Below are 27,564 nucleotides of genomic sequence, written 5' to 3'. Positions count from 1 at the left end.
TCTGTTGTCAGCTTTGCTGCCTGCTTCAGATACTGCCCCGACACCTGTATGCTGAAGAAGAGAGGGTAAAAATGTGAATGGCCATTAGAATCTTGGAACTTGGTGTAAAGCTATGATAAGTCCCTGACAAATTTGCAGACTTTCATGTCTAATTGTCCTTTGGAGCCTGCACTGAGGGGCTCAGTGATCCTCTCTGCCTAGGATGATTTCCTTTTATAAGAGGGAAAATGGGCTGGGAATGCTCATTTGGCCTTTTAGGGAGGTAGGGCAGCATGGCCCTGGGCTTGGTGTCCCCCAAACAGGTGTTCTAGAGGAGACAGCCCAGTCTTCAGACACTGCTTCTGGTGGACCCACTCTTTGGTGAATTTGGAAGCTTTCACACAGGGGGATTCATCTTGAGCTTTGAGATTCACCTATCTATGAGGTGGAGAGCGATATATGGAGACGTTATGTTTGAAGGGCATCTCAAAACTCTTTAAAAAAAAAGAAATTTGAAAAGTTCTATTTCAAAGGGCCTCAAATAGCAATCTGAATGAAAAAACCTCCCTTCCATCTAATGACCTCTGAAAGGGGAATGTGGGAGGCAGGAGAATGGTGCTTAACCTAGGCAAGAGATGACTAAAACTGCATAGGGAAAATTAACACATGTACAAAGAAGCATCCTTGTCATCAAAGTAAGGACTTTGCAACCAGTTTTTCTTGTTGTCTTGTTCTGGACCCTGCTGAAATACATTCATTTGAAATTCTAAAATCCAGCTTTCTTGGCCCGTGAAACTGTCCTCAGGGATGGTTCCTGCTTGCAAATCCCTGTGGTCCTCTTATCTGCTCTCATTTGCTCTGCACTTACTAGCTGTTTGTTCATTTGTAGTTTATCTATTTGTGGTCATTCACCTCTGCAAGCACTCATTGACCTTTTGTTTTCTCAGAACTCAGGATGGCAAGTAGCCACTGAGTGGAAGGACAACTCTTGGAGCAGGTAGAAAAACTTGAAGTAATAGCAATAGTATTTATTAAATGCTTAGTGAGTGCAGACCACAGTACTAAGCTCTGGAAGTTAGAAGGGAGCAGGTAGTGGGCTTCCTGGAGGAGGTTGGCTCTCAGGAGGCTTTAAAAATGATGACACCTGTGTTCTGGTGGATTTGAACGGGAAGGGAGTTCCATGTAAGGGGACAGGGCATGCGTGAAGGGGGAGAATGCTTAGTTTAGTGCTCTGCACATCATAATTGCTCAATAAATACCATTGATTGATTGAAGAGTGCAGAACAAGGAATAGCTGGGAGAAGTGAAGAGCATGAGTAAGGGAACAGTAAGTGAAGAGATAGGTAATCAATCAGTGGTATTTACTGAGTGCTTACTGTGTGCAGAGCACTGAACTGAGCACTTGGGAGAGTATAATACAATAGAGTTGATAGATGCCATCCCTGCCCACAAATAGATTACAGTCTTCAGAAAGGAGAGAAGCAATGTGGCTTAGTGGAAGGACCACAGGCCTGGAATTCAGAGGACCTGGGTTCTAATCCCAGCTTTGCCAATTGCTTGCTGTGTTAACTGGGGCAAGTCATGGAACTGTGCCTCAGTTCCCTCAACTGTAAAATGGATATTAAATCGCTGTTCTCCTTCTTGAGCCCCATGTGGGGCAGGGACTGTGTCCAGCTGACTCACTTTTACCTACCCCAGAGCTTAGAAGAGTGCTTGACACATAGCAAGCACTTAATAAATGCCACCATCATTATTATTAGAGAGGTGATGGAAAACCTGTCTCATCTACTGTTGATTCTTGCCTAGGGTGCAGCAGAAGAGGAATTGGGAACCTCTGGAAACCCCAGGGACTGTGTCTGTTTATTGTTGTATCATACTCTCCCAAGCACTTAGTACAACTGCACACAGTGAGCACTCAAGAAACACGATTGATTGAACGAATGAATGAAGTTGTGTGGGAAGCAATGGATGCAGCAGTAGTGGAACTCATGAGCACAGGCTTGGTGGAGTGCAGAAAGCCATACTGTATCAGCTGTTACTTCCTGTTTATTATCTGTGGTGGCGGCTACTACTCTCTGCTGAGCTCCCTGCCACTGAAGTAAGTCCCTGCTGCTGCCACCAGAAGCCCTATCTTTCCAGTGGTCTTGCCAACTGATTTTTAGGATGAGGGATTAAATTCTGTTGCCGTCCCATCTAACACAATACCTCTGTTCACGTTATGCCGAGGGTGGGAGTGAATTTGGGGGCCTAGGAAGTGGTGAAGGATTGAGCAGAAGGCAGTGGTGATGGGTTTCGGGGAGAAAAGAAACAAGCAGGAAGCTACCTTGGCTGTCCTGTTTGGCAGAGATGGTTTGGGGAGTTGACCTGAGAACTACTGAGCCAGCTAAGAAAGCATCGTTGGCACCATTTAAGCTTCAAGCTGGAAGTCCTGAGATAAACCTTGAGACTCTCAACCACTCAAGCAGCAAGAAAAGGCCAGGCAGAAAAACAGATTAGAAGAGCCTGATGAGGGGAGTTATGGCAGCTTTAAATGCTGGCAGAAATCTATTCTGGTGCAGCTCTAAATTAAAGTTGGAATGGTGAGTTCCAGTTGGATTCACTAGGCAATTCAGTCACTGTTCTTATTCTAGATTACAGCCTGAGAGGCCCATCCCTCACACATTCAAACTCACTCATGCATTGATGTTCTACCCTCAAACAGATGACCTGTTTAGCAGGAGCCAAAATATCATAGGAAGTTGAACTGTGAAACACACTGAAGGTGGGGACTGCCAAGGAGAAGTTCATTTTAGCCACACCAACTTTTTCCTTCACATTTTCCAAATATATTCAAGCAAACAGAGACTTCGGATTTTATTATCTGGGCTTTCAAATTTATTCTTTGAAAGCTCTCCTAAGGACCATTTATTTATTTATTTATTTTACTTGTACATATCTATCCTATTTATTTTATTTTGTTAGTATGTTTGGTTTTGTTCTCTGTCTCCCCCTTTTAGACTGTGAGCCCACTGTTGGGTAGGGGCTGTCTCTATATGTTGCCAATTTGTACTTCCCAAGCACTTAGTACAGTGCTCTGCACATAGTAAGCGCTCAATAAATACGATTGATGATGATGATGATGATGATGATGACCAGAAAATTCTGGTCTTATCATTCAGGGGCTGGTTAATATACCACAGGAACCTCAACGTTCAAGTCCCAGGTTTCCGAATGTGTCAGTTTTCTGCCATCCTGGGACACAAATATGATTTTGCTTAGTTGCTTTGAGATTTTGTTGTGCTTACTATATGCCAGGCACTGTTCTAAGCACTGGGGTAGATCCAAGCTAATCGGGTTGGACCCGGTCCTTGTCCCACATAGAGGTCACAGTCTTAATCCCCATTTTACAGATGAGGGCACTGAGGCACAGAGAAGTAAAGTGACTTGTCCAATGTCACACAGCAGACAAGTGGCAGAGCTGGGATTAGAACTCATGACTTTCTGATTCCCAGGCCTGGGCTCTATCCACTAGGCCATGCTGCTCCTCAAGAGAAGCACCAGTTTGCATTTTGTCTGCAGTATTCAAGTTTGCCCGAAATGTTAGGTGGAAGGTTTCTACAGTGTATTCCATTTTGGACTTTTAAGACTACAACTTTCACTACTGGCTGTTTTTCTTTTTCCCAAGATGTCAGCCTGCCTCTTGCCAAGTTTGAAATTTATGACTCTCCGGTTAGTGAGTTTCATGAGTGTAAAATCAGGTTGTGGTGGGTTTTTTTTTTCCTTTCCACTTTTTAATGATGCCAGAAAATGTCTATGTGTTCCAACATCCCATCACTCAAAAACAGTTGAAATTATTTTTGCTCACTATTTCCCCAAAGATTCACTTTAGGCTTGCCTCAGAACACGTCAATGCAAATAACATTTTTTCCAGGAAAATTAGAGCAATTAAAAATGGGGAACGAGTTCTTCACTGTTTTCACTGTACTATTCATCTGTCAAATATACTTGAGAAGGTCAAGAAATAGATGCATTACTCAGTCTCTCCTAAGGACAACTAAAGTTGAAGAGTTCTCTCTGTTTTGAATGTACAGTTTCTTTTAATTGCTTTCTCTTCAAGGTAAGATTTGTGATTACAAAAAATACAAATAATTAAAGTTATTTAGAAGCAAACAAATCCAGCAGCAGTTGCACAGCTCTGAGTGACTGTACTGATTGAGGGAAAGCAGATGATTTTATCCCCTGAAGGTGAACAGGTTTGTGCGTTGCTGAATTGGGGAAGGAAACTCCAAATGCAGGACCTTCATTTAGAACCATCTGCGTCTTTCTTAAGGGTTCAGTTGTGGGAATTGTGTTTGCATACTTGTCAACATGACTCTATGCATGGGTATAGCAAATCAATAGCATTTATTGAGCACTTATTGAGAACACTATATTAAATACTTGGGAGAGTATAAAGAGTGTGTAGACATGATCCCTGTCTCAAGGAGCTTGCAGTTTAGTGATTTTGTAATTATATGAACAGGAATAATTTTTAAGGTAATTGCACTTAATGTTTGGAGTTCTATAATCATGAATAGATGGTAGCCAAAGATCATTTGATTTTGTGCCTCTGTGTTTGCTTGTGTGTATGCTTTTCACTAGCATTTACCAGGACTCTCAGTAGAGTGAGTACCCAATTAGGCATCATGAGAGTGCTTTACAGTAGAGGTCAGAGCTGAACGTTAGATTAAATTGCCTACTTATATACTTTGTGTGTGGTGGATTTTGAAGTCATCCAATGAGAATAATGCCACCTGGGTCAGACACCTCTTGCCTTAAATGTGGTTAGGGTTTAATATGTATTCTATGTATTCTATGTTATTTAAAAATGCACACATGTTCACTTATTCACCCTTGTGCGACTCTGACAAACTTCACTTTTACATACCTGAAATTTCCCCATAAGTAAGAATTGTAATGGAAACTTGCTTATATTTTGCCGGGGTGGATTATGACACCTTCCTCCTTGAGACCAGTCCCCAGTTCTCACCAAGCTCTAGGGATTTGGACGCAGGATGTGGAGGGTCAGAGAGGGGTTCCCTAAGATCACCCCTGAGCCATCAGGGCAGTTTTGGAGTGCCACATCTGAGATGTCAAATATGCTTTTGGTTGGGCCGAAGGGGGCCTGCTGGACCCGCCTTGGAGCAATCCCAAGCCCATGTTCGTCTCCCCCCGGCCCCCGAAGGCCAGAACCAAAGCGGACTCTTTGATGCCCTTTGGACAAGGTGGTCCAGGCAGGACCCCCTGAATGAACCCTCTTCCCCAGAGCTCAGCTGGGTAGTCAGGAAAGGCAAAGCAGAAAGGGGAAAAATTCATTCAGTAATGTTTAATGGGCCAGGATAGTATGCTGGGCACCTGGGATAGCACCATAAAAGTAAAAGCATAGTCCCTGCCTCCTACCAAGGGACCCAGACGACTATTTACATGTGGTGACTAGTCATAAGGCCAAATGGGAACCCCCACAGAGGCCAGGAAGAGAAGGCTAGCTGAGTCTGGTTGGGGGATTTTTTTTATGGTATTTAAGTGCTTACTATGTGTCAAGACTGGTCAAATATAAATCACTGAGACTCCTATTTTATTACAATGTGGCCTCACAGTGCTCACTTTCTCTGAGTCGAGGCAGCACGACCGTGCCATCTGATTTCACACTGTGCTGTGGGATTTTTCGCACACCTTCCGACACTCCTCCTATTCTCGCCTTGTTTTCTTGCAGGACGGCGAAGACTTAGAAATACAGCTCTAGACAGGCTGGATTAAAACAGCGTAATGTCTGTGCAGATATTGTGTAGATGGGGCAGTCACAGAGCAGGGGATAGAGGTCAGTGGGAAAGGGAGTCTGGCCTCCTGCAGCCCGTGGCTGCTTTGGAACTGGTAGGGAAAGGGGTTGCATGAAGCGGGTGGGGACCAACGGAAAGATCACTAGGTCAGCAGCAGCCATCGCCAATCCATCAACATCATGGACTGATTTGAAGCTGTTGCTACTGGTATATAATAATAATAATAATAATAATAGCATTTATTAAGCTCTTACTATGTGCAAAGCACTGTTCTAAGCGCTGGTATCTTATGCTGATGGGTGATTCAGGGAAGCCCCGAAACCCTGGCTGTAAACTGAAAGAGCAGTGTGGCCTAAAGGAAAGAGCACAGGCCTGGGAGACAGAGGATCTAGACTCTAATCCCAGCTCTGCCATAAGTCTGCTGTGTGACCTTGGGCAAGTTCCTTAACTTCTCCGTGCCTCTGTAACCTCATCTGTAAATTGGAAAGTAAATCCTACTCCCTCCCATTCCTTCCTACCAAGACTATGAGCCCCATGTGAGACAGGAACCATGTCCAACCTAATTAAGTTGTATCTGCCCCAGTGCTTAGTTCAGTGCTTGGCACATAGTAAGCACTTAAAGTACCATAATAATAACAATAATGGTACCTGACTCAGGTAACCCTGTTCTTATTGCATGACTTTAAAATCCACCACACAACAAATACGTGATTAGGCAGATAAATCTAATGTTCACCTTTGACCTCTCTACTGGATCTGGGTACTTATAATTAAAGATTTAAGAGATCTAAGGGTGTTTCATAGAAAGGCAACTTTGTCGCGGGGGGTCAGTGATTTAAAAAAGAGTAAAGTCCTTTAAGAAGCAAAAATAGTACAAGGTCACAGGAACTTGAAGTCTCCTTGGTGCAAAAATAAGCTTATTTAAAATCAGCACCAAATAAGTGATTTAAGATACTAGAAAAAAGTCAGCTGTCTTATCTAACTGGGGAATGCTACCTGGGTGACAAGTCAGCACTTGGAGAGGAGCATTAACTCTTTCAAGCCACAGAGGTTTTTTGGTTGTTTTTTTAAAAAATTCTAACTAGGAGCATGGCCTTTGGTAGCGTAGGGTTAGGGAGACTGAGAAAGCAAAAGAAAGCCCTTTGCTCCCACCTCAGTCACTTAACCACACATACAGGGAAGCAGCACGACCTAGTGGAAACAGCATGGGACTGGGAATCAGAGGACCTGGCTCCTACTCCTGGCTTTGCCTAATGTGTGGCCTCGAACAATTACTTAACTTCTCTGGGCCTCAGTTTCCTCATTTGTGAAATGGGAGTTCCTGTTCCCAGCCTACTTGGAATGTGAGCCCCACATAGCCAGGGTCTGGGTCCAATCTGTGCTTACTACCGCAGCACTTAGTACAGTGCTTGGCACATAATAAATACTTAAACAAATACCACAAATGTTGCTATAAACAGATTCAGCCTCACACACTTAGCAGCATACACCCTCAAGTACAAAGATGCAGTCAACCTCACGTACTCAGTGACACACCCATATACACTCAGCAATACACCCTTACACAGATGCACACATGATCAGTTGGACATATAATAATAATAATAATTATGGTATTTGTTAAACGCTTACTATGTGCCAGGCATTGTTCTAAGCACTAGGGAAGGTAGAAGATAATCAGGTTGGACCCAGGCCCTGCCCCTCATGGGGCTCACAATTTTAATCCCCATTTTACATATATGGATTCCACTACATATGCACACAGGCATATTCGCAAACAAAAATGGGTGGGTTTGGCCCCCTGGGCACCTTCTGCCACTGACCTCACAATCCTGGAAGGAGAGGTGCAACAACCAAGGCTCATTTTATGCAGAGCACCAAGCCGGTGCTTACTGGCATTCCATCCTCTATGGCATTTAGTGAATGCTTACTGTGTGCAGAGCACTTGGGAGAGTACAGTACAACAGAATTGGTAGACGGGTTCCCTGCCCACAATGAGATTACAATCTAGAGGGATTCTATTTAGTGCTTCTATTACCAAAGTACCTTATATTAGTTGTTTTAATTTACCCCTCACAAAATCCCTGCAAGGTAAGGCTCAGTATTATCATCCTCACTTTACAGATGGGGAAACTGAGGCATGAGGAGGCTAAGTGACTTGCCCAAGACTACCCGGTATACAGGTGGTGGAACCCGGGACTTCCAACTTCCAGGGTTGCAGCTCTTCCACTTCGCCATACTGTCCCCCGCCATGTTCAGAGGAACAAAAAAACAGTTCCTGATCTTGATTTTTCAATCCAGTGAGAGACAAGACCACACAATTGTTCATCATCATAATGAACTTAAAACAGGGAGTCTACAAAATATAATGAGCAAACAACTGAAAGGGGCATATGAACATATCTTGAACAGAGATACCCATATGTGCTTAGAGAGGTTACTATCAAGCAGTAGTATTAAATGCTGATTATAATAATAATAATTATGGGTTTTGCTGCATGCTTACCATGCACCCGACACTGTACTATGTGCTGGGGTAGATACAAAATAATCAAAGTAGAAGGGAGAACAGGGTTGAATCCCCATTTTGCAGATGAGGAAGCTGAAGCACAAGAAGCTAGGGACATGCCCAGTGTCACACAGCAGGTAGATAGTGAAGCTGGGATTCGAACCCAGGCTCTCTGACTCCCAGTCTCATGCTATTTCCACTAGACCAGGCTTATGTGATACAAGGGGTAGGGTTAGGTACCCAAGTGCTTAGATAGTGTGACCTGATGATCTCGTCTCTACCACCGCACTTAATACAGTGTTTGGTATAGAATAAGTGCTTAACAAATACCACAATTGTTATTATTGTTGCTGTTATTGCTATTATTATTATTATTAAAGTACTAAAGTGGCAGTTGCTGAGGATGTAGAATGGGGAAATGAGTAATTCATCAGAGATGGCCTTCTGGAAGAGATGTGATTTCAGAAGAGCTTTGAAGATGGAGGGAGAAGAGATCTGTTCATTGTGAAGGGAGAAGGTATTCCGAGTAAGGAGGGTTTGGGGAGGGGGGCGGGAGCAAGAGGTGAGCAATGGGAGAGAAGAAAATGAGGCACGGTGAGTCCTGGAGGGATTGATGTCATTTAAGGTAAATAGAGTTTGTCTGGGAATACTTACTTGAAGAGGATGGCTTAGTTTTTGAAGCAGGACGTGGCATGGTTCAACAAAAGGGTGCACAGAAAGCCTTCCAGCCATGGGGAATTTAAAGAAAAAAATTTGTTAAGCACTTGCTATGTCTCAAACACTGTGAATGGGACATGCTTTGTGTGTGCTTGGCTGGAGGAGAGAGGTCTTCCTTAGTCTTTCCTCATCCCCTCTTTGTTGGAAATGTCAGAAAACACCAAGTTGTCATCTTAGCTGCATTCCCTGGTATTTCTGAACTCTTCTCCCCAAACCTTCTGCCCAGGTTGGGAGCCAGCTGCTCCACCACTTACTTATCTGCTGAATGACTCTGGGCAAGTCACTTCACTTCTCTGTATCTCAGGTACCTCATCTGTAAAATGGGGATTAAGACTGGGAGCTCTATGTGGGACAGGGTGTGTCCAGCACGGTTATCTTGTATCTACCCCAGCACTCAGTACAGTGCCTGGCACAAGTAAGCACTTAAAAAATACCATACAAAATGATAAAACTCATTTTCTCCTGAGGTTTCCCACTTCAGCCAGCAAATCTTGCAGGCTTAGGATTAGATCCAGCTACAAGCGAAAAATGGCATGGCGAGTCTAGCCATTACCTGATCTCATGCAGCTTCCTCCTCTCTGTCGTGGCTAAGATATCACTCTAATGGTTTGCAATTCTATCTGGTTGGCTTTCTTTTTCACCTCCTTTTCTTTTAACACGGATTGGGAGAGTTTATCTAGAAACCACCCAACGTCCTGATGATTCTCAGGCCACTTGAAGTAGTGTTGCCTCTGGATAAAGACCCTAATGGGTTGGTACTTCATCAGCTGGTACTGAGAGAGTGATCCTGCCACAACCATGATTAGTCCCTCCTTAAGGTCAGAGAAATATCTGCTCTGGGCAAAATTGAAGGCTTCAATACACCAGCCGTCTTTGAGGAACTGCCTCGTGACCACGCAGATTGTCTTTCTGCTGTTCCAGATGGCATCTCGGATGTTGCTAATATGTTCTTCTCCTGGAAGGAAGTCTCTTGCTTCAAAGCACAAGTTAAATCTGTTGTCGTCATTGTACTGGGAATCCAAGTGCATGAGAAAAGCTCGCTGGACCCACTCAAAGTCCTTGCTACTGAAGCACAGATAAGCGTCATACTTATATGCATTTGATCCTGTCCTTTTTGGATGATCTCCTAACACCAATCTTGTGACGGTTTTGAACCCAGTGAAACAAAATCCCCGAAACTGTGTGTAAACAATGACACTAATTATGATCAGGAGCAAGCTCACAGTAAAGAAAAGGAAAAGTGAAAACTTGAGCGGCCTTAGGACTTCTTCTTCATCACAGTCCTCCAAGGAAACGGAATAGAGTGAGACCCCAGAGAGGGATTCTGGATACACACAGTACATGTCGTTGGCTGACCCTATAAAAGTGACATTTGACTGGTTTAGCCAGCCTAGAAATTCTCTGAGTTCACACTCACAGATGTACCTGTTATGGGTTATATCTAGAACTTTCAGGGACATGAAGAGGTTAGGATCAGGAGAAAACAACTGGTTTCTGGATATATCCAAGAAGACTAAAGTGTCAGGCAAATCACCATGGGAGAGGGAAATTAATCGATTGCCGTTCAGGCTAAGGATCTGAAGTGATATCAAGTTACTGAAAACACCCGGTGGAAGGAAACTGAGGTAGTTGTTATTCAGATAGAGATGTCTGAGGTGAGAAAGCCCCTTAAAAACATCCCAACACAACCCTGTTTCCCAGACAAGTTGCAACATATTTTCAGAAAGATAAAGCTCTGTCAAGTTGAAGTTCTCTGTGAAACGGTGACTTGCATAACAATAGGAGAAACGATTTTGATTTAAAATGAGAAACTTGAGACATGGAATTTGGAGGAGGAGGTACAGATCGTCCAAATTTTCCAGTCTGTTTCCTCCCAGGTGTAGAAATTCTGCCGAGATGATACTTCCTTTCAGATGTACCAGTTTGTTACCAGACAGAAAGGCACTGTCAATACTTGGGAGAAAATTGATTTCTTTAATAGCGTTGTCACGGAGATCTAAGGTTCTTAATTCTTTCAGGTGGGTGAAGGTTTGGTCCTGAATTGCCCCAATGTGATTTTGTTTTAGATCAATATACTTTATGTTAGGGAGGCCATCAAAATTGGAGTTGTAAAGTTCACCTAGCAGGTTGTATGACAAGTTGAGAATTTGGAGAGTGTCGAGGCCATAAAACGCCCCCTTTTCAAACCTGTTTATCTTGTTGTGGGTGAGACTTAGGACTTTCAGCCATTTGAGGGCCCAAAAGAGCCAGGGCCTGATAGAGAAGATAAAGCCATGTGAGAGGTCCAGTTGAACGACCGAACTTCTCTCGAGCCCTGAGAAGGTGTCACTGTTGGGGTCCTTGAGGTTCTCAAACCCAAATCCCGAGCCCATGACGTGGTGGCGGAGCACCAGCGAAGAAACCTGTGTCCTGTTGATGGCGGCACAGAAGTCTCGTGTGATGTCGGCGGACCAGCCGTTCCCTGAAACGTCCAGGGTGTTGAGGAGGATGTTCCTGAACGGGTTCCCACATGCTCCCCAGTCGACCGGCCTGCGGCTGAACAGCTGGTTGTCGGCAAGGATAAACAGGGAGAAGTATTTTCCCTGGATGCTCTGGAGATCCCTTTCACACACAGAGGAGATCTGGTTTTTGGACAGGTCCAGGATCTTCAGAGATCTCAGCTTCCGAAACGAGGTATGAAGGGGAAGACTTTGGATGTTGTTTGCGGACAGATCCAAGCGGATCAAGGAATGTAAATCCCGCAAGTGGCCGTCCCTGAGCACGGATTCCGAGAGGCCGCAGTAGAAGAGTCGGAGCTCAAGCAGATTGTACAGTCCTCGGAAAGCGTCGGGATCCAAGGAGAGCGCCGGATTGTATCCCAAGTCCAAGACTTTAAGATTGGGCAGGTTCCTGAAAGCGTCTCTGTGGATGGTCAGGGCAGTGGCTTGGTTCCCAAGCTCCAGCAGTTCCAACTCCTCCAGCAGTGGGAAGGAGGTGGCGTTCACTGTCCTGATACGGTTGAAAGCCAACAGGAGCTTCACTGTGGTGTTAGCGACCAGGGGCACCTGGGTGAGGTTCCAGAAATGATACACGGCGATAGGTCCCGACGTGGAGTGGGGCAGAACTCCTCGTGCAGGGCTGGCTCCCAACAACATTCCCGAGAATACCATCAGAGGGAGCCACATGATGACTCTACAAGGAAGGAGCAGGAGGAAAAAACAGTTAGGCTTTATACTGGAGCGAAAGCCCATCAGTACGTTCAGATGTCTAGAGACTTGAGTTGAAATTAGGCATCTTCATTTCAGTTTTACTGTGATGCTGACTGGCTTTACTATGGCCAGGACTTCTTTCCCCCTTATTTTTCTGGTGCTTTGAAGATGGACCCTCCGGCTTGACTTCCAGCCTTTCAGAAAAACGCTCAAAGTGGGTTTTCTGCCTTCCCGAAACATCATTTTCTTTAGTATTTTATAAATCCCAGGTGTTGGACGAATAGAACATTTCCAAATTGATGGCTTTAAAATGTAAAGATAGGCTAAGATAGATTAATGTAAAGATAAGCAGAGGGGGCAGTGGAAGGGCCAGCCGGGGAGGGTCAGCCTGGAAGAGGAGAGGAAAGTTTCAGAAGAGAATTGTCCTGTGAGGTGCCTCGCTCTTTGTCACTTCACTGCCAACACTTTGTCATTGAAACCTCATCAGCGGCAGACACCGGCTTGTTCCCCTCATCAGCTGTTGAGAACAATACTCAGGTTGGGAGGGAAGTGGTCTTTTTCATTTTACAGCTACATCTCCTCCAAGGAATCTTCACTGATTAACTGTACTCTCCCAAGCACTTAGTTCAGTGTTCTGCACACAGTAACTGCTCAATAAATACCATTTATTGATTGATTAATCTCTCATCTTCCCCAGGTTATATTCCCACAGCTGCCACTTCAACATTCATATGCTACGTCTGTGGTTCTCACAACTACCCGTAGCACTTATGTACTACTACTTGAGCATTTACTCATGTAAATATCCCCCCTTTCCTTCCTCTTCCTAGTTGAAGTTTCTTTTGTTGCCTATCTCCCCAGCTAGCTTGCGAGCTCCTTGAGAGTAGGGAAATTTTTCTATTGGCCTCTCCCAAATGCATAGTACAGTTCTTTGCACACAAAAGATAATAAATACCATTGATTGACTGATTGATTAATTAAAACCACTTTGCAGCAACAGAAAGCATCATATGAGCATCACAAATCATATTTCACTGTCTTGGTTCTCCTGTCACTTCTGCCTGTGAGGAAATATTCCCTTTGTTGATATTCCGTGCAGCCTAATATCATAGGCTCAGTATAAACAGTATAACAAACTGATTAACCAAAGCACTGCAGGCCCCCAGCTGGCTGGAAAAGCCTAAACAATTCATAGAATAAGGGTCATGCAGTAAGAAGTGAGTCGTTAATTTACAAGAAGGCTAATCTCATTAATTTCCATTATTGATTGACTGTTTCACTAGCAAAACAGATTACCCAGAAGAATCACAGCAGTTCTTAAGAGTTCAAGTTTCTGCCCTGAGGACAAAACAATACAACTGAAGATGTGTCTTTTAGAGAGCAAGTGATTTGTGCTGTTGTTTTTAATAGACTTTTGAGGCAGTGAAAGACTAGAGCAGAGACCTCTGGCAAGCATGTTTTGTTACACTAAGAAGAATCTTGTCCTGTCAGTCAACTTTAACTGAACTCTCCATTTCCTAATGAAAAGAAAATATCAGCAAGATTAATTCAGTGTTGCTGTAAACAACGGAAAAAACCATAAAAGCTTGGATGGTCTGAGGAAAAAGAGATCCTCATTTATTTGCTTGCTAATTCTTTCTAAATCCCAGTTGGCCCACTACTTTGGCTTTAAACAGGAAGACTGTCAACGTAATAATGCATTTCCTTCCCCTGTGATGATACTGCCATGATGACTTGAGTTTTTCAAAGAAAACTTATTTTCAGTACTTACCCAACTTATTTCCTTTCTGGCATTTCAGTTTAAGCAATTAAATTACATTGCAATAATCAGATGTGCTTATTGAATTTGTTTCCACTATTGTAAGTGAATCTTAACATTATCTTCAGTGGTATTTATTGAACACTTACTATGTGCACAGCACTGTACTAAGCACTAGAAAAAGAACAATACAGTAGAGTTGGCAGAGGAGTTCCCTGACCACAATAAGCATCCTTCTCTTCCCTAAGGGCTTCACTGGTTCAGCAGGAAGGGGAGTGTTATGTGATCCTGACAATGCCCTATGGAGAGAAGCCTGACAAGTAGCAGAAGGTAAGGGGATACCTCAGTATATCACTATCACTGATTTAGGGCCCTTAGTTTGGCTTATAGATGACTCCCAGGAGGTGATTAGCTGGGCTATCGATCAATCAAGGGGGGTGGGGGGGGCATGAGCACTTGCACCCTTCCCTCTGTAACCCTACCGGATTCTTACTCCTCATCGATGCTTCTTTGCCCGTTCTTGTTTCCGTAGTCTTGCAGCATTTCCAAGCCTCTCTGAGGAGTTCGATCATTTTCCTATGTTTGTGTCTTCTCCAACTCAGATTAGTAACCTCCTATGGTGGAGACACTATGCCCTCAATGTTTAATATCATGCTCTGCCTCTGTTATGTAAAACTCAAGTGATATGGGTAAACAGAAGAATCAATCAAGAACATTTCTTGAACACCTACTGTGTGCAGAACACTGTTCAGGGCCCTTGGGAGCGTGCAGGAGAATTGGAAGGCATGGCCGATGATCAAATGCAGGGAAACCAGGGGAGGAAAACATAATTTACAATCAGTCAGTTGTATTTATTGAGCACTTACAGTGTGCAGAGAGCACTGTAGTAAGCACCTGGGGAGAGTATAACAGAGAACCACCTAGGGATCACGACACAGATTAACCACATCACGTTGTTTTAAAAGCCTAAGCACAAGCACACATACCATCCCAAGGAATACAGAGGCTAAGAATCATGAAGTTCTACTCAGTATGTCAGATTCTTCCTCATACTAGGAAACTCTAGCAAGACCTGGGCTCTTCAACTCAGAAAGGGAGCCACAAGGAAGACTAATTGTGGCTTTACCTAAGGGCAGGGGAATGGACTAAATGGCCTCTCAAGCTTCTTTACAGCCATAAGATTCTAAGTTTTGGGTCTGGGGTTCTAGGGAATATCAAATGTTCTAAAACTAGCTGAGGCTGAATCCAGGGTAGGAATGAAAAGTATATGTGTCTATAGGCAAAGACAGTTGATGTGACAACCACATTACTGACAATTATTACTCTATCAGCTGCAATGATCCCTTATCTGGCTTCTCATTTTCACCATTCAGACAGAGAATTCTAACAAGGTTAAGGGCAAATAGAGCACCAGAACTTGATTAGATAATTTAAGCTGCAATGTTTTCTGACCAGATAGTTGTCTTTCCCATTTAAGATGAGGCAACTAATAGTGACTCATTGTTCTTGAATGCAATTAAAAATCTTTGATTTGTGACTGCAGAGAGCTCAGCATGTGGCATTATTGTCAACAGCATTTATTACATGCACATTGTGTACACAGCACTGTCCTACATGCTTGGGGAAATACAGATGTTTAAGATATTTAGTCCCTGCCCCCAGCTAACTTATAATAATATAAATAATTGTGTTATTCATTAAGCACTTCTGTGTGCCCAGCCCTGTCCTAAGCACTGGGTTAGAGAAAATACAATCAAATCAGACACCGCCTCTGTCCCACATAAGTCTCACATTCTATTCGGGAGAGAGGAGAAAAGAGGAGACAAATTGCCAAATATGCAAGTGATGGTGATACTGGAATCTCCTGTCTTAAATGATGGATGAGCCTTAGTCAAGGTATGAAGCTTTGAGACCCGAGGGCCTATACAAAGGGCCCGTCACTCATGTTCCTGCTGGGTCATGGGGTGCAATAAGTGAGTAGGGCAGGGGTGCAGCACATAGAGAAGCCTGCTGTGTGACCCTGGGCAACCCACTTAACTTCTCTGTGCCTGTTACCTCATCTGTAAAATGTAGATGAAGATTGTGAGCCCTACATGGGACAACCTGATTACCTTGTATCTATCCCAGTGCTTAGAACAGTGCTTGGCACATAGTAAGTGCTTAACAAATACCGTAATTATTATTATGTAAGAATCTTACAAACAAAATCCATTTGGCGTATTTCTTAAGTGCTTACTATGTGCCAGACACTGTACGAGGCCTGGGGGTAAATAGAAAATCAGGTTGGACACAGTCCCTATCCCACATAGGGTTCATAGTCTTAATCCCCATTTTACAAATGAGGTAACTGAGGCACAGAGAAGTGAAGCAACTTGTCCAGCGTCACACAGCGGACAAGTGGCGAGCCAAGATTAGAACCCAGGTCTTTGGACTCCCAGGCCACTGCTCTTTCTACTAGACTATGCTGCTTCACATCTGGGCAAAGTGACTGCAGCACTGTTATGGGGCCACAGCACAACACTGGCACTAGTAGACTGTGAGCCCACTGTTGGGTAGGGACTGTCTCTATATGTTGCCAACTTGTAATTAAAAAATAAACAGATACACTTGCTGTTAAGGGAGCATAATCGGGAAGCCGTTTCAACTCTGTTCCCTCAGCTGGCTTTCTTACAATTTCCTCTTTTGAACCCCTGCTGGGAAGCACTGAATACAGAAGAGAGCACCATTCATCAGGTTGAGATGCCAAACTGGTGACCGGATTTTAAAGCAAATAATTCTGAAAATTCTGTAATGTTCTCTTTACAGCCTGGGGAGGACAAAAAAACTTGAAGTTGTGGTTGTAGGTGGTGGAGGTCAGGAATAGACTTGATGAGGAAGGAGGAGGGGAATTCCAGCCCAGGACCTTACAACTGATGGGTGAAGAGCCACAAAATGTCCTCCGAAAGCTGCATTCTGGTTCTTCAGGAGCCACAAGGGACTAGAGAACCAGTTAGCCAAACCCTCATTCAGCCAATTCATCAACATTATCTATTGAGCCCTCATTGCATCCAGAATTCAACCCCTGACTTTCTGGTGTTTCAATCCAGTGAACGATACAGGACCAACATACAAGTAAATCCAGATAGGACCAACATACAAGTAAATCCAGATAAACCCTACATTGGACCAACTATAGCTGCTAATAATAATAATAATGGCATTTATTAAGCCCTTACTATGTGCAAAGCACTAAGTGCTGGGGAGGTTACAAGATGATCAGGTTGTCCCACGGAGGGCTCACAGTCTTCACCCCCATTTTACAGATGAGGTAACTGAGGCCCAGAGAAGTGAAGCGACTTGTCCAAAGTCACACAGCTGACAATTGGCAGTGTCGGGATTTGAACCCATGACCTCTGACCCCCAAGCCCTGGCTCTTTCCACTGAGACACGCTGCTTCTCCAACGAAGAGCTAGCTAATGAAATATTAATTAAATGGGGAGGTAGGAAGGACAAGTGACGTGAAGGTTGCTGGAGCAATGGATGAGGCTGGAGCTAGATTAGGTTACAAAGAAGGATGAGAATGTGGAGTGGGGTTTAGAAAGAGAGGAGGGACATAGCTTGGTGAAAAGGGGTGAGGGACGCTTCCAGGAATGGGGAGCAGTATGAGTGAGAGTAACCCTGAGGTGGGCCATTAAAATTGCTTGGCTGGAGTGGAAAAGCAGGCACCAGGTAGTTGCAGAGATAAGGAGGAGTGGGAGGGGAGGAAGGTGGAAGGAGAAGATGACTCTGAAGCCCAAGGTCCCAGAAAGGTCATAGGCTAAACTATGGAATTTGTACGGTGAGGATGTAGAGCTTGCAAGGGAGCTCTTTGGAGAATTAAGGACACTTGCTGGTGCTGTTTCACAAATGACAGAACTTACTTCCCAGAACTTCAAGTCATGCAAACTGACTAGCGATCTCCAGTACTTGTGTGCCCTTCCTGATCACTTTGGTATGTAGGTTATTTAATTTTCCATCCAATTACTTCATACGTACACACCCCTGCGATATGTGGCATGTGATTCCCATGCAGAGTTGAATATTTGCCATTTCCCACGAGGGCATTTACGGGATTATTATGTGTGTTCCAGGGGTACCCACGCAGAGGTGTGGAAGAGTGGGAAGTTATGAAATAATTATTCCAGAGGACACCTTGAAAGACTTCAGTTGAACTGGGCCACCTTGCAAGTTGGACTCCTCATTCCCAATTAAAGGTAACTGAAAACTTAATTACTTACAGCCTTGCACACAGCCAGGCACACAGAGAAATAATTTGTCAGTGTAGTAGAAAAATGGTGATATTTTTTTGTTACCTGCTGAACACTTGAGGGGAGTGTGGGACAAGAAGAATATTTGGGCTATTGAATTATTTTGTAATTATTTGCAAGGTTGAGTTCCTTTGTTTCATAGGCATTGGATCCAAAAGACAAAACAGGAAAAGCACAGTCAGTGCAAACCTCAATAATTCTGCCAATTACTGTTAGGTTAATGAGACTAGTGGGAATGGGGTCATAGTCTCTTCTGTTTGGGTTGAGATTCCTTTAGCTGAAATTCTTGGCCAGTATGTTACTTGGCCAGAAGGTTTGCTTGTTTCGCTAACTGGTCAGGCCTAAAGCTCTGAGCTAAATGTCTTCCCAGTAAATATACAAAGCTTTGCTGCTTCAGCATGAGCCTTGCACTCTGTGCATCATAATTGGATAGAGAATCACTTAGGCAAAGGCTTGTATTATGTTGATTTAATGTTTGGCCTTCAACAAATATAATAACAATAATAGGCTTTTTGGCAGTGCCTGGAGATCCTGAGCTCTGCTCTTGCTGACAACCCGTAGGCTTTGTAGCTGAATGGAAGATGAGTCTGTGTTCCCTTGGCCCTATAGCCCTGCTCGCTGTGATGAAAATTGAGTTCATTAATAGGCAGCAGTAGAGAATTTTACCCAGAGTTCCAGGCACTGTAAAAATATTTGATAAATTTAAAGTGTACATATGAAGAAAAGTAATGATTGCCTATGGCTCTAATGAAGACAGGGTAGTAAAACTGTACCATGGTGACTTACGGTGGGATACTTTTACCCATCTGTTTGTGGTAATACAGTATTAGACCAAGTCAGTACAATAGAGCAGTGAAATTTTTGATCAGCGACAGCAACAATGTGGGCAGATGGACCAATCCTGATTGCTGGAAAACAAAATTGCTGGGCATGAATTGGACGTTTAGGTCAACCTTGCACACACAGATTGTTTGTGCGTGTATGTCATGGACATATGTGCATATAGTTATGTGCATGTGTATGCAAACACATATACACATTTCTTTTTGATGGTCTGTGGCCATTCTTCACAAGTTTGGCAGATTGGAAAACTGAAGTTTACATCTACATGTATATGTTGTGCTTGTTTATGTGGGCCATTAGAAAGATAGCTTCTACTTAAAGCACTGTGAGGTTAGAGGGGAAAAAAAAACAACAGAACTGAAAGATTATTTTTGCTAAAGAGAACATTTGCTTCTTTCCATGTTGTCTGGAAAGTTTTTAAGAAAATTATCCTAGGTAAAAATCTACCTCTCCACCCCTGACCCCTCTCCTCCTCTGTGGTCTCGTATTTCTTCCTGCCTTCAGAACATCTCTTCATCCTGCCGACACCTCCAACTTAACATGTCCGAAACAGAACCCTTCACCTTCCCACCTAAACCCTGTCCTCCCCTTGATTTTCTTATCCCTTTTAGACATTACCATCCTCTTTTGCCTCACAAGCCCATAACTTTGGCATTATCCTCAACTCACCTTTCATTCAACCTACATATTCAACGTCACCAAATTGTGTTGGTTCTACCCTCACAGCGTCTCTAGCATCCATCCCTTCCTCTCCATCCAACTGCTACCATGCTGATCCAAGCACTTATATCCCACCGCTGCATCACCCTCTTCGCCGATCTCCCTGCCTCCAGTCTCCCCCATTTGTACATCTCTAGGCTGCCCAGATCATTTTTCTAAAAAATGTTTAGTCCATATCTCCCTACTCCTCAAGAACCTCCAATGGTTGCCCATCCACCTCTTCATCAAACATCAACTGCTTACCATCACCTTTAAGGCACTCATTCATTCAATCAATTGTATTTATAGAGCGCTTACTGTGTACAGAGCACTGTACTAAGCATTTGGAAAGTACAATGCAGCAAAATAGTACAATACACTCAATCAGCTCTTCCCCTCCTACCTTACTTTGCAGATTGATTACAACCCAACCCGCACACTTCACCCCTCTAGCACCAACATACTCATTCCCAACATACTCATTCTTCCTCATTCTCGTCTCTCCTGCTGCTGACCCCTTGCTCATGTCTTCCCTCTGGCCTGGATCTCCCTCTCCCTTCAAATCCAAAATTTCGCCGTTCTCCCCACTTTCAAAGCCTTCCTACAGTCACATCTCTAAAAGGTCTTCACTGGCTGAGCCCTCACTTCCCTTCCCTACGCACCCCACTGGATTGCCTATGCACTCAAATCTGTACCCCATAAACATTTGACATTCACTTCCCCATCACTGCACTTATTTATATAGCTTTATGATCTACCATTTCCTCTCTCTGTAATTTATTTCAGCATTTCTCTCCGCCTCTAGACTTCCTGAGGGAAGGGATCGTGCCTGCCAACTCTGTTGAACTGGACTCCTCCAAACTCTTAGTTCAGTGCTCAGCAGTTAGCTTTTAATACCATAGATTAATTCATTCATTCATTCAATCGGATTTCTTGAACACTTACTGTGTGCACAGCACTGGGAAGTACAGATTGGCAACAATTGATTAAAATGGCAGCACACAGCACAACCAGCTACAGTACTAGTGGGGACAGTGTTCAAGATGATTGTAAAAGTACAACAGAAGCTTCAGGGCAGGGCAGAGGGAGAGCCAGGAGGAGAGGCAGGGCTATGGCTCTTAACCCCCTGGGGGCCCCAAGCTGGCAGAGGAAGTTACAGTGGTCCAACCCTCCTCCAACCATTCTGCGGCTGCATTAGCTTTGATTTTTTTAGACCGTGAGCCCACTGTTGGGGCGGGACTGTCTCTATATGTTGCCAACTTGTACTTCCCAAGCGCTTAGTACAGTGCTCTGCACACAGTAAGCGCTCAATAAATACGATTGATTGATTGGGGTTTTGGGGGCCGGGGGGGTGGGGGGCGCAGAGCTGCCCTAGGGTGGTAGAGGCAGGGGGCAGAAGTAGGAGATTGCCTCGGATTCCAGAAGTGAGATGCAGGACAGGGCCTGGATCTGATTATCTTGCATCTAACTCAGGACTTTGGCACAGTGTTCAGCACATTGTAAGCATTTAACCGACACAGTTATTACTACCTCTGTCAAGGACCTTGGCCCAGGCTCGAGTGAACTGCTTGGGAGGCAGCCCTGTGGCTTTAGTCCCAGAATAGTCCTGAGGCTAAAGTTCCTGCAGGGGAACCATGAGGTCCCTGGGACTGGGGAGGCTCTGCTCTGCCCGGAGATGCGGACGGGGTTTCCTCTCCAGCTGTCCACCCTCTCCAGACTGGAGCATCCCGAACCCTGGTGGGATGGTCCCAATGGACAGGGATACAGAGTTGGAAGCCAGCCTCATCCCACCCCAGAGTAGGTGGGAGGCCACCCTGACCCAGCCGCAGCTCCAGCTGGCTTTGTTTGAGTACTCTTTAAGCTGGAGTTCAGGAACAGTAAAAGAAGAGATTTTTAAGGATAATAATAATAATATTTGTTACATGCTTACTAGGTGCCAAGCACTGTTCTAAGCGCTGGGGCGTCATCATCATCAATAGTATTTATTGAGCGCTTACTATGTGCAGAGCACTGTACTAAGCGCTTGGGAAGTACAAATTGGCAACATATAGAGACAGTCCCTACCCAACAGTGGGCTCACAGTCTAAAAGGGGGAGACAGAGAACAAAACCAAACATACTAACAAAATAAAATAAATGGAATAGCTATGTACAAGTAAAATAGAGTAATAAATATGTACAAACATATATACATATATACAGGTGCTGTGGGGAAGGGAAGGAGGTAAAATGGGGGGGATGGAGAGGGGGACGAGGGGGAGAGGAAGGAAGGGGCTCAGTCTGGGAAGGCCTCCTGGAGGAGGTGAGCTCTCAGCAGGGCCTTGAAGGGAGGAAGAGAGCTAGCTTGGCGGATGGGCAGAGGGAGCAGGGCATTCCAGGCCCGGGGGATGACGTGGGCCGGGGGTCGATGGCGGGACAGGCGAGAACGAGGTACGGTGAGGAGATTAGCGGCGGAGGAGCGAAGGGTGCGGGCTCAGGTTGTCCCATGTAGGGCTCAGTCTTAATCCCCATTTTACAGATGTTGTAACTGAGGCACAGAGACGATGTGACTTGCCCGAAGTCACACAGCTGACAAGTGGCGGAGCTGGGATTAGAACCCACGACCTCGGACTCCCAAGCCTATGCTCTTTCCATTTCTCCTCAAGGATGCAAATTAACTCGCATTCACGTATTAGATGGTTGTGTGTTTGTGTATGGCAGGCACATACAGAAGTGGCTGTCATGGATTAAACTCTAGCCATGAAGTTCTACTTTTAAGGGATGCTGTGTCAGGGCTGAATAGCACAGTCTGGCCCTTTCCTAGATTTCGAGGACCAGTAATTTGGGGTCTGCATTAGCACAGATCCATGAAATAGATCCTTGAAACTCAAGCGTGCTAACCCAAACTCGGGTGAGCAAAGGTTCTCCCCGTCGGATCCACCCCAGCCCTTAGCACAGCCCCGAACAGATAGTAAACGCTTAACGGACACCGCAATAATCAGTTGATCGATGGTAAGCGCTTAGTACAGTGCTCTGCACATAGTAAGCGCTCAATAAATACGATTGATGATGGTATGTATTGAGCGCTATGTGCAGAGCACTGGACGAAGCACTTGGGAGAGCAAACCGCAGTACATAGGAGAAGCAGTGTGGCTCAGTGGAAAGAGCATGGGTTCAGGAGTCAGAGGGCGTGGATTCTAATCCCGCCTCCGCCACTTCTCAGCTGTGTGACTTTGGGCGAGTCACTTCAGTTCTAATTGTCAGCTGTGTGACCTTGGGCAAGTCACTTAACTTCTCTGGGCCTCAGTTCCCTCATCTGTAAAATGGGGATTGACTGTGAGCCCCACGGGGGACAACCTGATCACCTTGTAACCTCACCAGCGCTTAGAACAGTGCTTTGCACATAGTAAGCGCTTAATAAATGCCATCATTATTATTATTATTATTATTATTATTCTCAGTGCCTCAGTTTCCTCATCTATAAAATGGGGATGAAGACTGTGAGCCCCATGTGGAACAACCTGATTACCCTGTATCTATCCCCAGCGCTTAGGGCAGTGCTCGGCACATAGTAAGCGCTTAACAAATACCAACGTTATTATTATTATTATTGTCAGAGTTTCCCGGCAGACTGTCTGGAGCTTCCTTTGCCCTCCGCGGATATCTTCTTTTACTGTATTTATAATGATGTCCGCGTCGTTCTCCCAAACTCGAAGGGCTGCGGAACTGTATCAATCAATCAATCAATCAATCAATTGTACTTATTGAGCACTTACTGTGTGCAGAGCACTGTACTAAGCACTTGGGAAGTACAAGTTGGCAACATATAGAGACAGTCCCTACCCAACAGTGCGCTCACAGTCTAAAAGGGGGAGACAGAGAACAAAACCAAACATACCAACAAAATAAAATAAATAGAATAGATATGTACAAGTAAAATAGAGTAATAAATATGTACAAACATATATACAGCGTGGCTCAGTGGAAAGAGCCCGGGCTTTAGAGTCAGAGGTCGTAGGTTCGAATCCCGACTCTGCCACAAGTCTGCTGTATGACTGGGCAAGTGACTTAACTTCTCTGAGCCTCAGTTACCTCATCTGTGAAATGGGGGTTAAGACTGTGAGTCCCACGTGGGACAACTTGATCACCTTGTAACCCCCCCAGCGCTTAGAACAGTGCTCTGCACATAGTAAGCGCTTAACAAATGCCATTATTATATACATATACACAGGTGCTGTGGGGAAGGGAAGGAGGTAAGATTTGGGGGGATGGAGGGGGGGGCGAGGGGGAGAGGAAGGAAGGGGCTCAGTCTGGGAAGGCCTCCTGGAGGAGGTGAGCTCTAAGCAGGGCCTTGAAGGGAGGAAGAGAGCGAGCTTGGCGGATGGGCAGGGGGAGCAGGGCATTCCAGGCCCGGGGGAGGACGTGGGCTGGGGGGACAGGCGAGAACGAGGCTCAGTGGAAAGAGCCCGGGCTTTGGAGTCAGAGGTCAGGGGTTCTAATCCCGGCACCCCCGCTTGACAGCTGAGTGACTTTGGGCAAGTCACTTCACTTGTCTGGGCCTCAGTTCCCTCATCTGTAAAATGGGGATTAATCAATCAATCGTATTTATTGAGCGCTTACTGTGTGCAGAGCACTGTACTAAGCTCTTGGAAAGTCCAAGTTGGCAACACATAGGGACAGTCCCTACCCAACAGTGGGCTCGCAGTCTAAAATCTGGGAAGGCCTCCTGGAGGAGGTGAGTTTTCATCAGATCGGCGTGATTTTCGCAGGGGGCCCTGCCGTGGTAAAGCACTGTGGTTTTCCGGGGGGGGGGGGGAATCTGAAAGCGGGCATTCCTGCAAACGGGCGAGCGGGTTTGGGGGACCCCTTCCTCGCCTATTCAGGGGGTCCCCCTTGGCGGCTGCCCCCCTCCGGGTGCCCAGGAACCAGTGCCCTCCCTTACTCCGCCCTCCCACCGCCTGGGCCAAGGCCACTCACTTGTGCCCTCCCTCTTGTGCCCAGAAAGGTGCCCTCTGTCCCGTCCCCCCGCCCCCCGCCCCGCGTTGGGCCCGGGGGCCCTACCCACCTGGCCAGGGCAGGTTGGGGGGCTCCTTCGGCCCCGGGCTTCCTCCTCTTTCTCCTCCTCCTCCTCCTCCTGGTCCAAGCACCCCCCCCTTCTCCCTCCTCCCGCTCGTCCCAAAGCCTGCCTCTCTCCCTCCCTCCAGCCCCAGCTCCGCCCTCCACTTGCCCCTCAACCCCGGGGCCGCCGACAATCAATCAATCCATCAATCGTATTTATTGAGCGCTCACTGTGTGCTGAGCCCTGGACTAAGCGCTTGGGAAGTACAACTTGGCAACATCTAGAGACGGTCCCTACCCAACAGGGGGCCCAAGGTCTAGAAGGGGGAGGCAGAGAACGAATCGCAACGTATTAACAAAATGAAATAAATAGAATAGATAGGTACAAGTAAGATAGAGTGATGAATATGTACACACGTGTATCCGTATATAGAGGTGCTGTGGGGAGGGGAAGGAGGGCAGGCGGGGGGGGGGGGAGGTGGAGAGGGGGGCTCAGTCCGGCAGGGGGCGTGTGTCCCGGGACGGGGGGAGGGGGGGTGGGGGTGATGTGTGCGTGTGTGTGTGTGTGTGTGTGTGTGTGTGTGTCCCCGTCCCGCGGCAGGGAGGGGCCGCCGACAGGGGGCGTGTGTGTGCCCGGGGGCGGGGCCGCCGGCAGGGGGCGTGTGTCTAGGAACGAGGTGGGGGGGACGGGGGAGAGAGAGAGGGGGGAGAGGGGGAGAGAGGGGGGGGGGGGAGAGGGGGAGAGAGAGGGGGGGACGGGGAGGGAGAGAGAGAGGGGAGGAGAAGAAGAGAGGGAGGGGGAGGGAGAGAGAGAGGGGGGGAGGGGGGAGAGGGAGAGGGGGGGAGGGGGGGAGAGGGAGAGAGGGGGGAGGGGGAGAGAGGGGGGAGGGGGAGAGAGCGTGAGAGAGGGAGAGGGAGAGAGGGAGAGAGGGAGAGAGAGAGAGAGAGAGGGAGGGAGAGAGAGAGAGAGAGAGAGAGAGAGAGAGAGAGAGAGGGAGGGAGGGAGGGGGGGAGAGGGAGAGGGAGGGAGGGGGGGAGAGGGAGAGGGAGGGAGGGGGGGGAGAGGGAGAGGGAGGGAGGGAGAGAGGGGGGAGGGAGAGAGAGAGAGAGGGAGGGAGGGAGAGGGAGGGAGGGAGAGGGAGAGGGAGAGGGAGGGAGGGAGAGGGAGACAGGGAGAGGGAGAGGGAGGGAGAGAGGGAGAGAGGGGGAGAAGGAGAGGGAGAGGGAGAGGGGGAGAGGGAGGGAGGGAGGGAGAGGGAGAGAGAGGGAGGGAGGGAGAGGGAGAGAGGGAGAGACGGGGGAGAGAGGGACAGAGAGAGGGAGAGAGAGAGACAGAGAGAGGGAGAGAGAGAGACAGTGTCCCCGTCCCGAGGTAGGGAGGGGCCGCCGACAGGGGGCGTGGCTGCCACGGGGCGGGGCCGCCGGCAGGGTGTGTGTGTGTGTGTGTGTGTGTGTGTGTGTGTGTGTGTGTGTGTGTGTGTGTGTGTCTGTCTGTCTGTCCGTGTCCGTGTCCCGAGGCAGGGAGGGGCCGCCGACAGGGGGCGTGGCGGGACCGCCGGTAGGGGGCGTGTCCGTGTCGGTGTCCGTCCGTGTCCCCGTGGGCGGGTCGGGTCGGGGCTGCGTCGGTGTGTGCCCCGGGCGGCGCGGCCGGCGGGGCCCGTGGCCGGCGGGGAGAGGGGGGCCGGAGGAGCCCGGAGGAGCCCGATGGGCCCAGCCGGGGGACCGTTTGGGGCCAGGCGCGCCGGGGCTCGGCTCTCTGGCTGTCTGTCTGTCTGTCTGTCTGTCTGTCTGCCTGTCTGTCCGTCCGTCCGTCGGCTGACCCGCGACCCACAACTGACCCCCCGCCCGGGGGAGGCCGGGGCCCGGGGCGAGCCACCCCCGGCCCCCGTCCTCCCCCGGGCCTGGAGTGCCCCCAATCCCTCCGCCCAGCCGCCCAGCTGGCTCTCTTCCACACTTCAAGGCCCTACTGAGAGCTCACCTCCTCCAGGAGGCCTTCCCCACAGCACCTGTATATATGTATATATGTTTGTACATATTTATTACTCTAGTTTACTTGTACATATCTATTCTATTTATTTTATTTTGTTAGTATGTTTGGTTTTGTTCTCTGTCTCCCCCTTTTAGACTGTGAGCCCACTGTTGGGTAGGGACTGTCCCTATATGTTGCCAACTTGTACTTGTACTTCCCAAGCGCTTAGTACAGTGCTCTGCACACAGTAAGCGCTCAATAAATGATTGATTCCCAGACTGAGCCCCTTCCTTCCTCTCCCCCTCGCCCCCCTCTCCATCCCCCATCTTACCTCCTTCCCTTCCCCACAGCACCTCTATATATGTTTGTACCTATTTATTACTCTATTTTACTTGTACATATTCATTCTATTTATTTTATTTTGTTAGTATGTTTGGTTTTGTTATCCGTCTCCCCCTTTTAGACTGTGAGCCCACTGTTGGGTAGGGACTGGCTCTAGATGTTGCCGACTTGGACTTCCCAAGCGCTTAGTCCAGTGCTCTGCACACAGTTAGCGCTCAATAAGTACGATTGAGCAAATGAACTGGTCAGAGCCTCAGTTCGCTCAGCTGTAAAATGGGGATGGAGACCGTGAGCCCCACGTGGGACAGGGACGGCCTCCAACCCCATTTGCTTGCCTCCACCTTGGTGCTTAGTGTAGTGCCTGGGCACATGGCACTTAAAAAACACCAGAATTATTCTTCTTATTCTCATTTGTACAAAGACCGAACATGCACAGAGCCAG

At 46.7% G+C, this 27,564-nt stretch overlaps 1 protein-coding gene across 2 annotated transcripts; it reads right to left on the bottom strand.

Annotated features, from left to right (window-relative positions):
* On the bottom strand, positions 1-24,881 carry LOC119940721 (toll-like receptor 5). Of its 2 annotated transcripts, XM_038760994.1 has the most exons (3): positions 24,819-24,881; positions 9,554-12,171; positions 1-51 (listed from the first exon to the last, which is right to left on the bottom strand). In XM_038760994.1, the coding sequence occupies exon 2, from the start codon at positions 12,162-12,164 to the stop codon at positions 9,588-9,590; it is 2,577 nt and encodes an 858-aa protein (XP_038616922.1). In that variant the 5' UTR covers positions 12,165-12,171; positions 24,819-24,881; the 3' UTR covers positions 1-51; positions 9,554-9,587. The 2 variants fall into 2 exon arrangements, with proteins under 2 accessions (XP_038616922.1, XP_038616921.1); XM_038760993.1 differs by lacking the exon at positions 1-51 and having other exon boundaries at positions 9,385-12,171.
* Between the last annotated feature and the right edge of the window lie 2,683 nt (positions 24,882-27,564).

Source organism: Tachyglossus aculeatus, chromosome 19 (assembly GCF_015852505.1).
Source record: "Tachyglossus aculeatus isolate mTacAcu1 chromosome 19, mTacAcu1.pri, whole genome shotgun sequence".
In the NCBI taxonomy this organism is placed as follows: domain Eukaryota; kingdom Metazoa; phylum Chordata; class Mammalia; order Monotremata; family Tachyglossidae; genus Tachyglossus; species Tachyglossus aculeatus.
The sequence above is the reverse complement of the archived record's forward strand: the minus strand, read 5'-3'. Positions and strand labels throughout refer to the sequence as shown.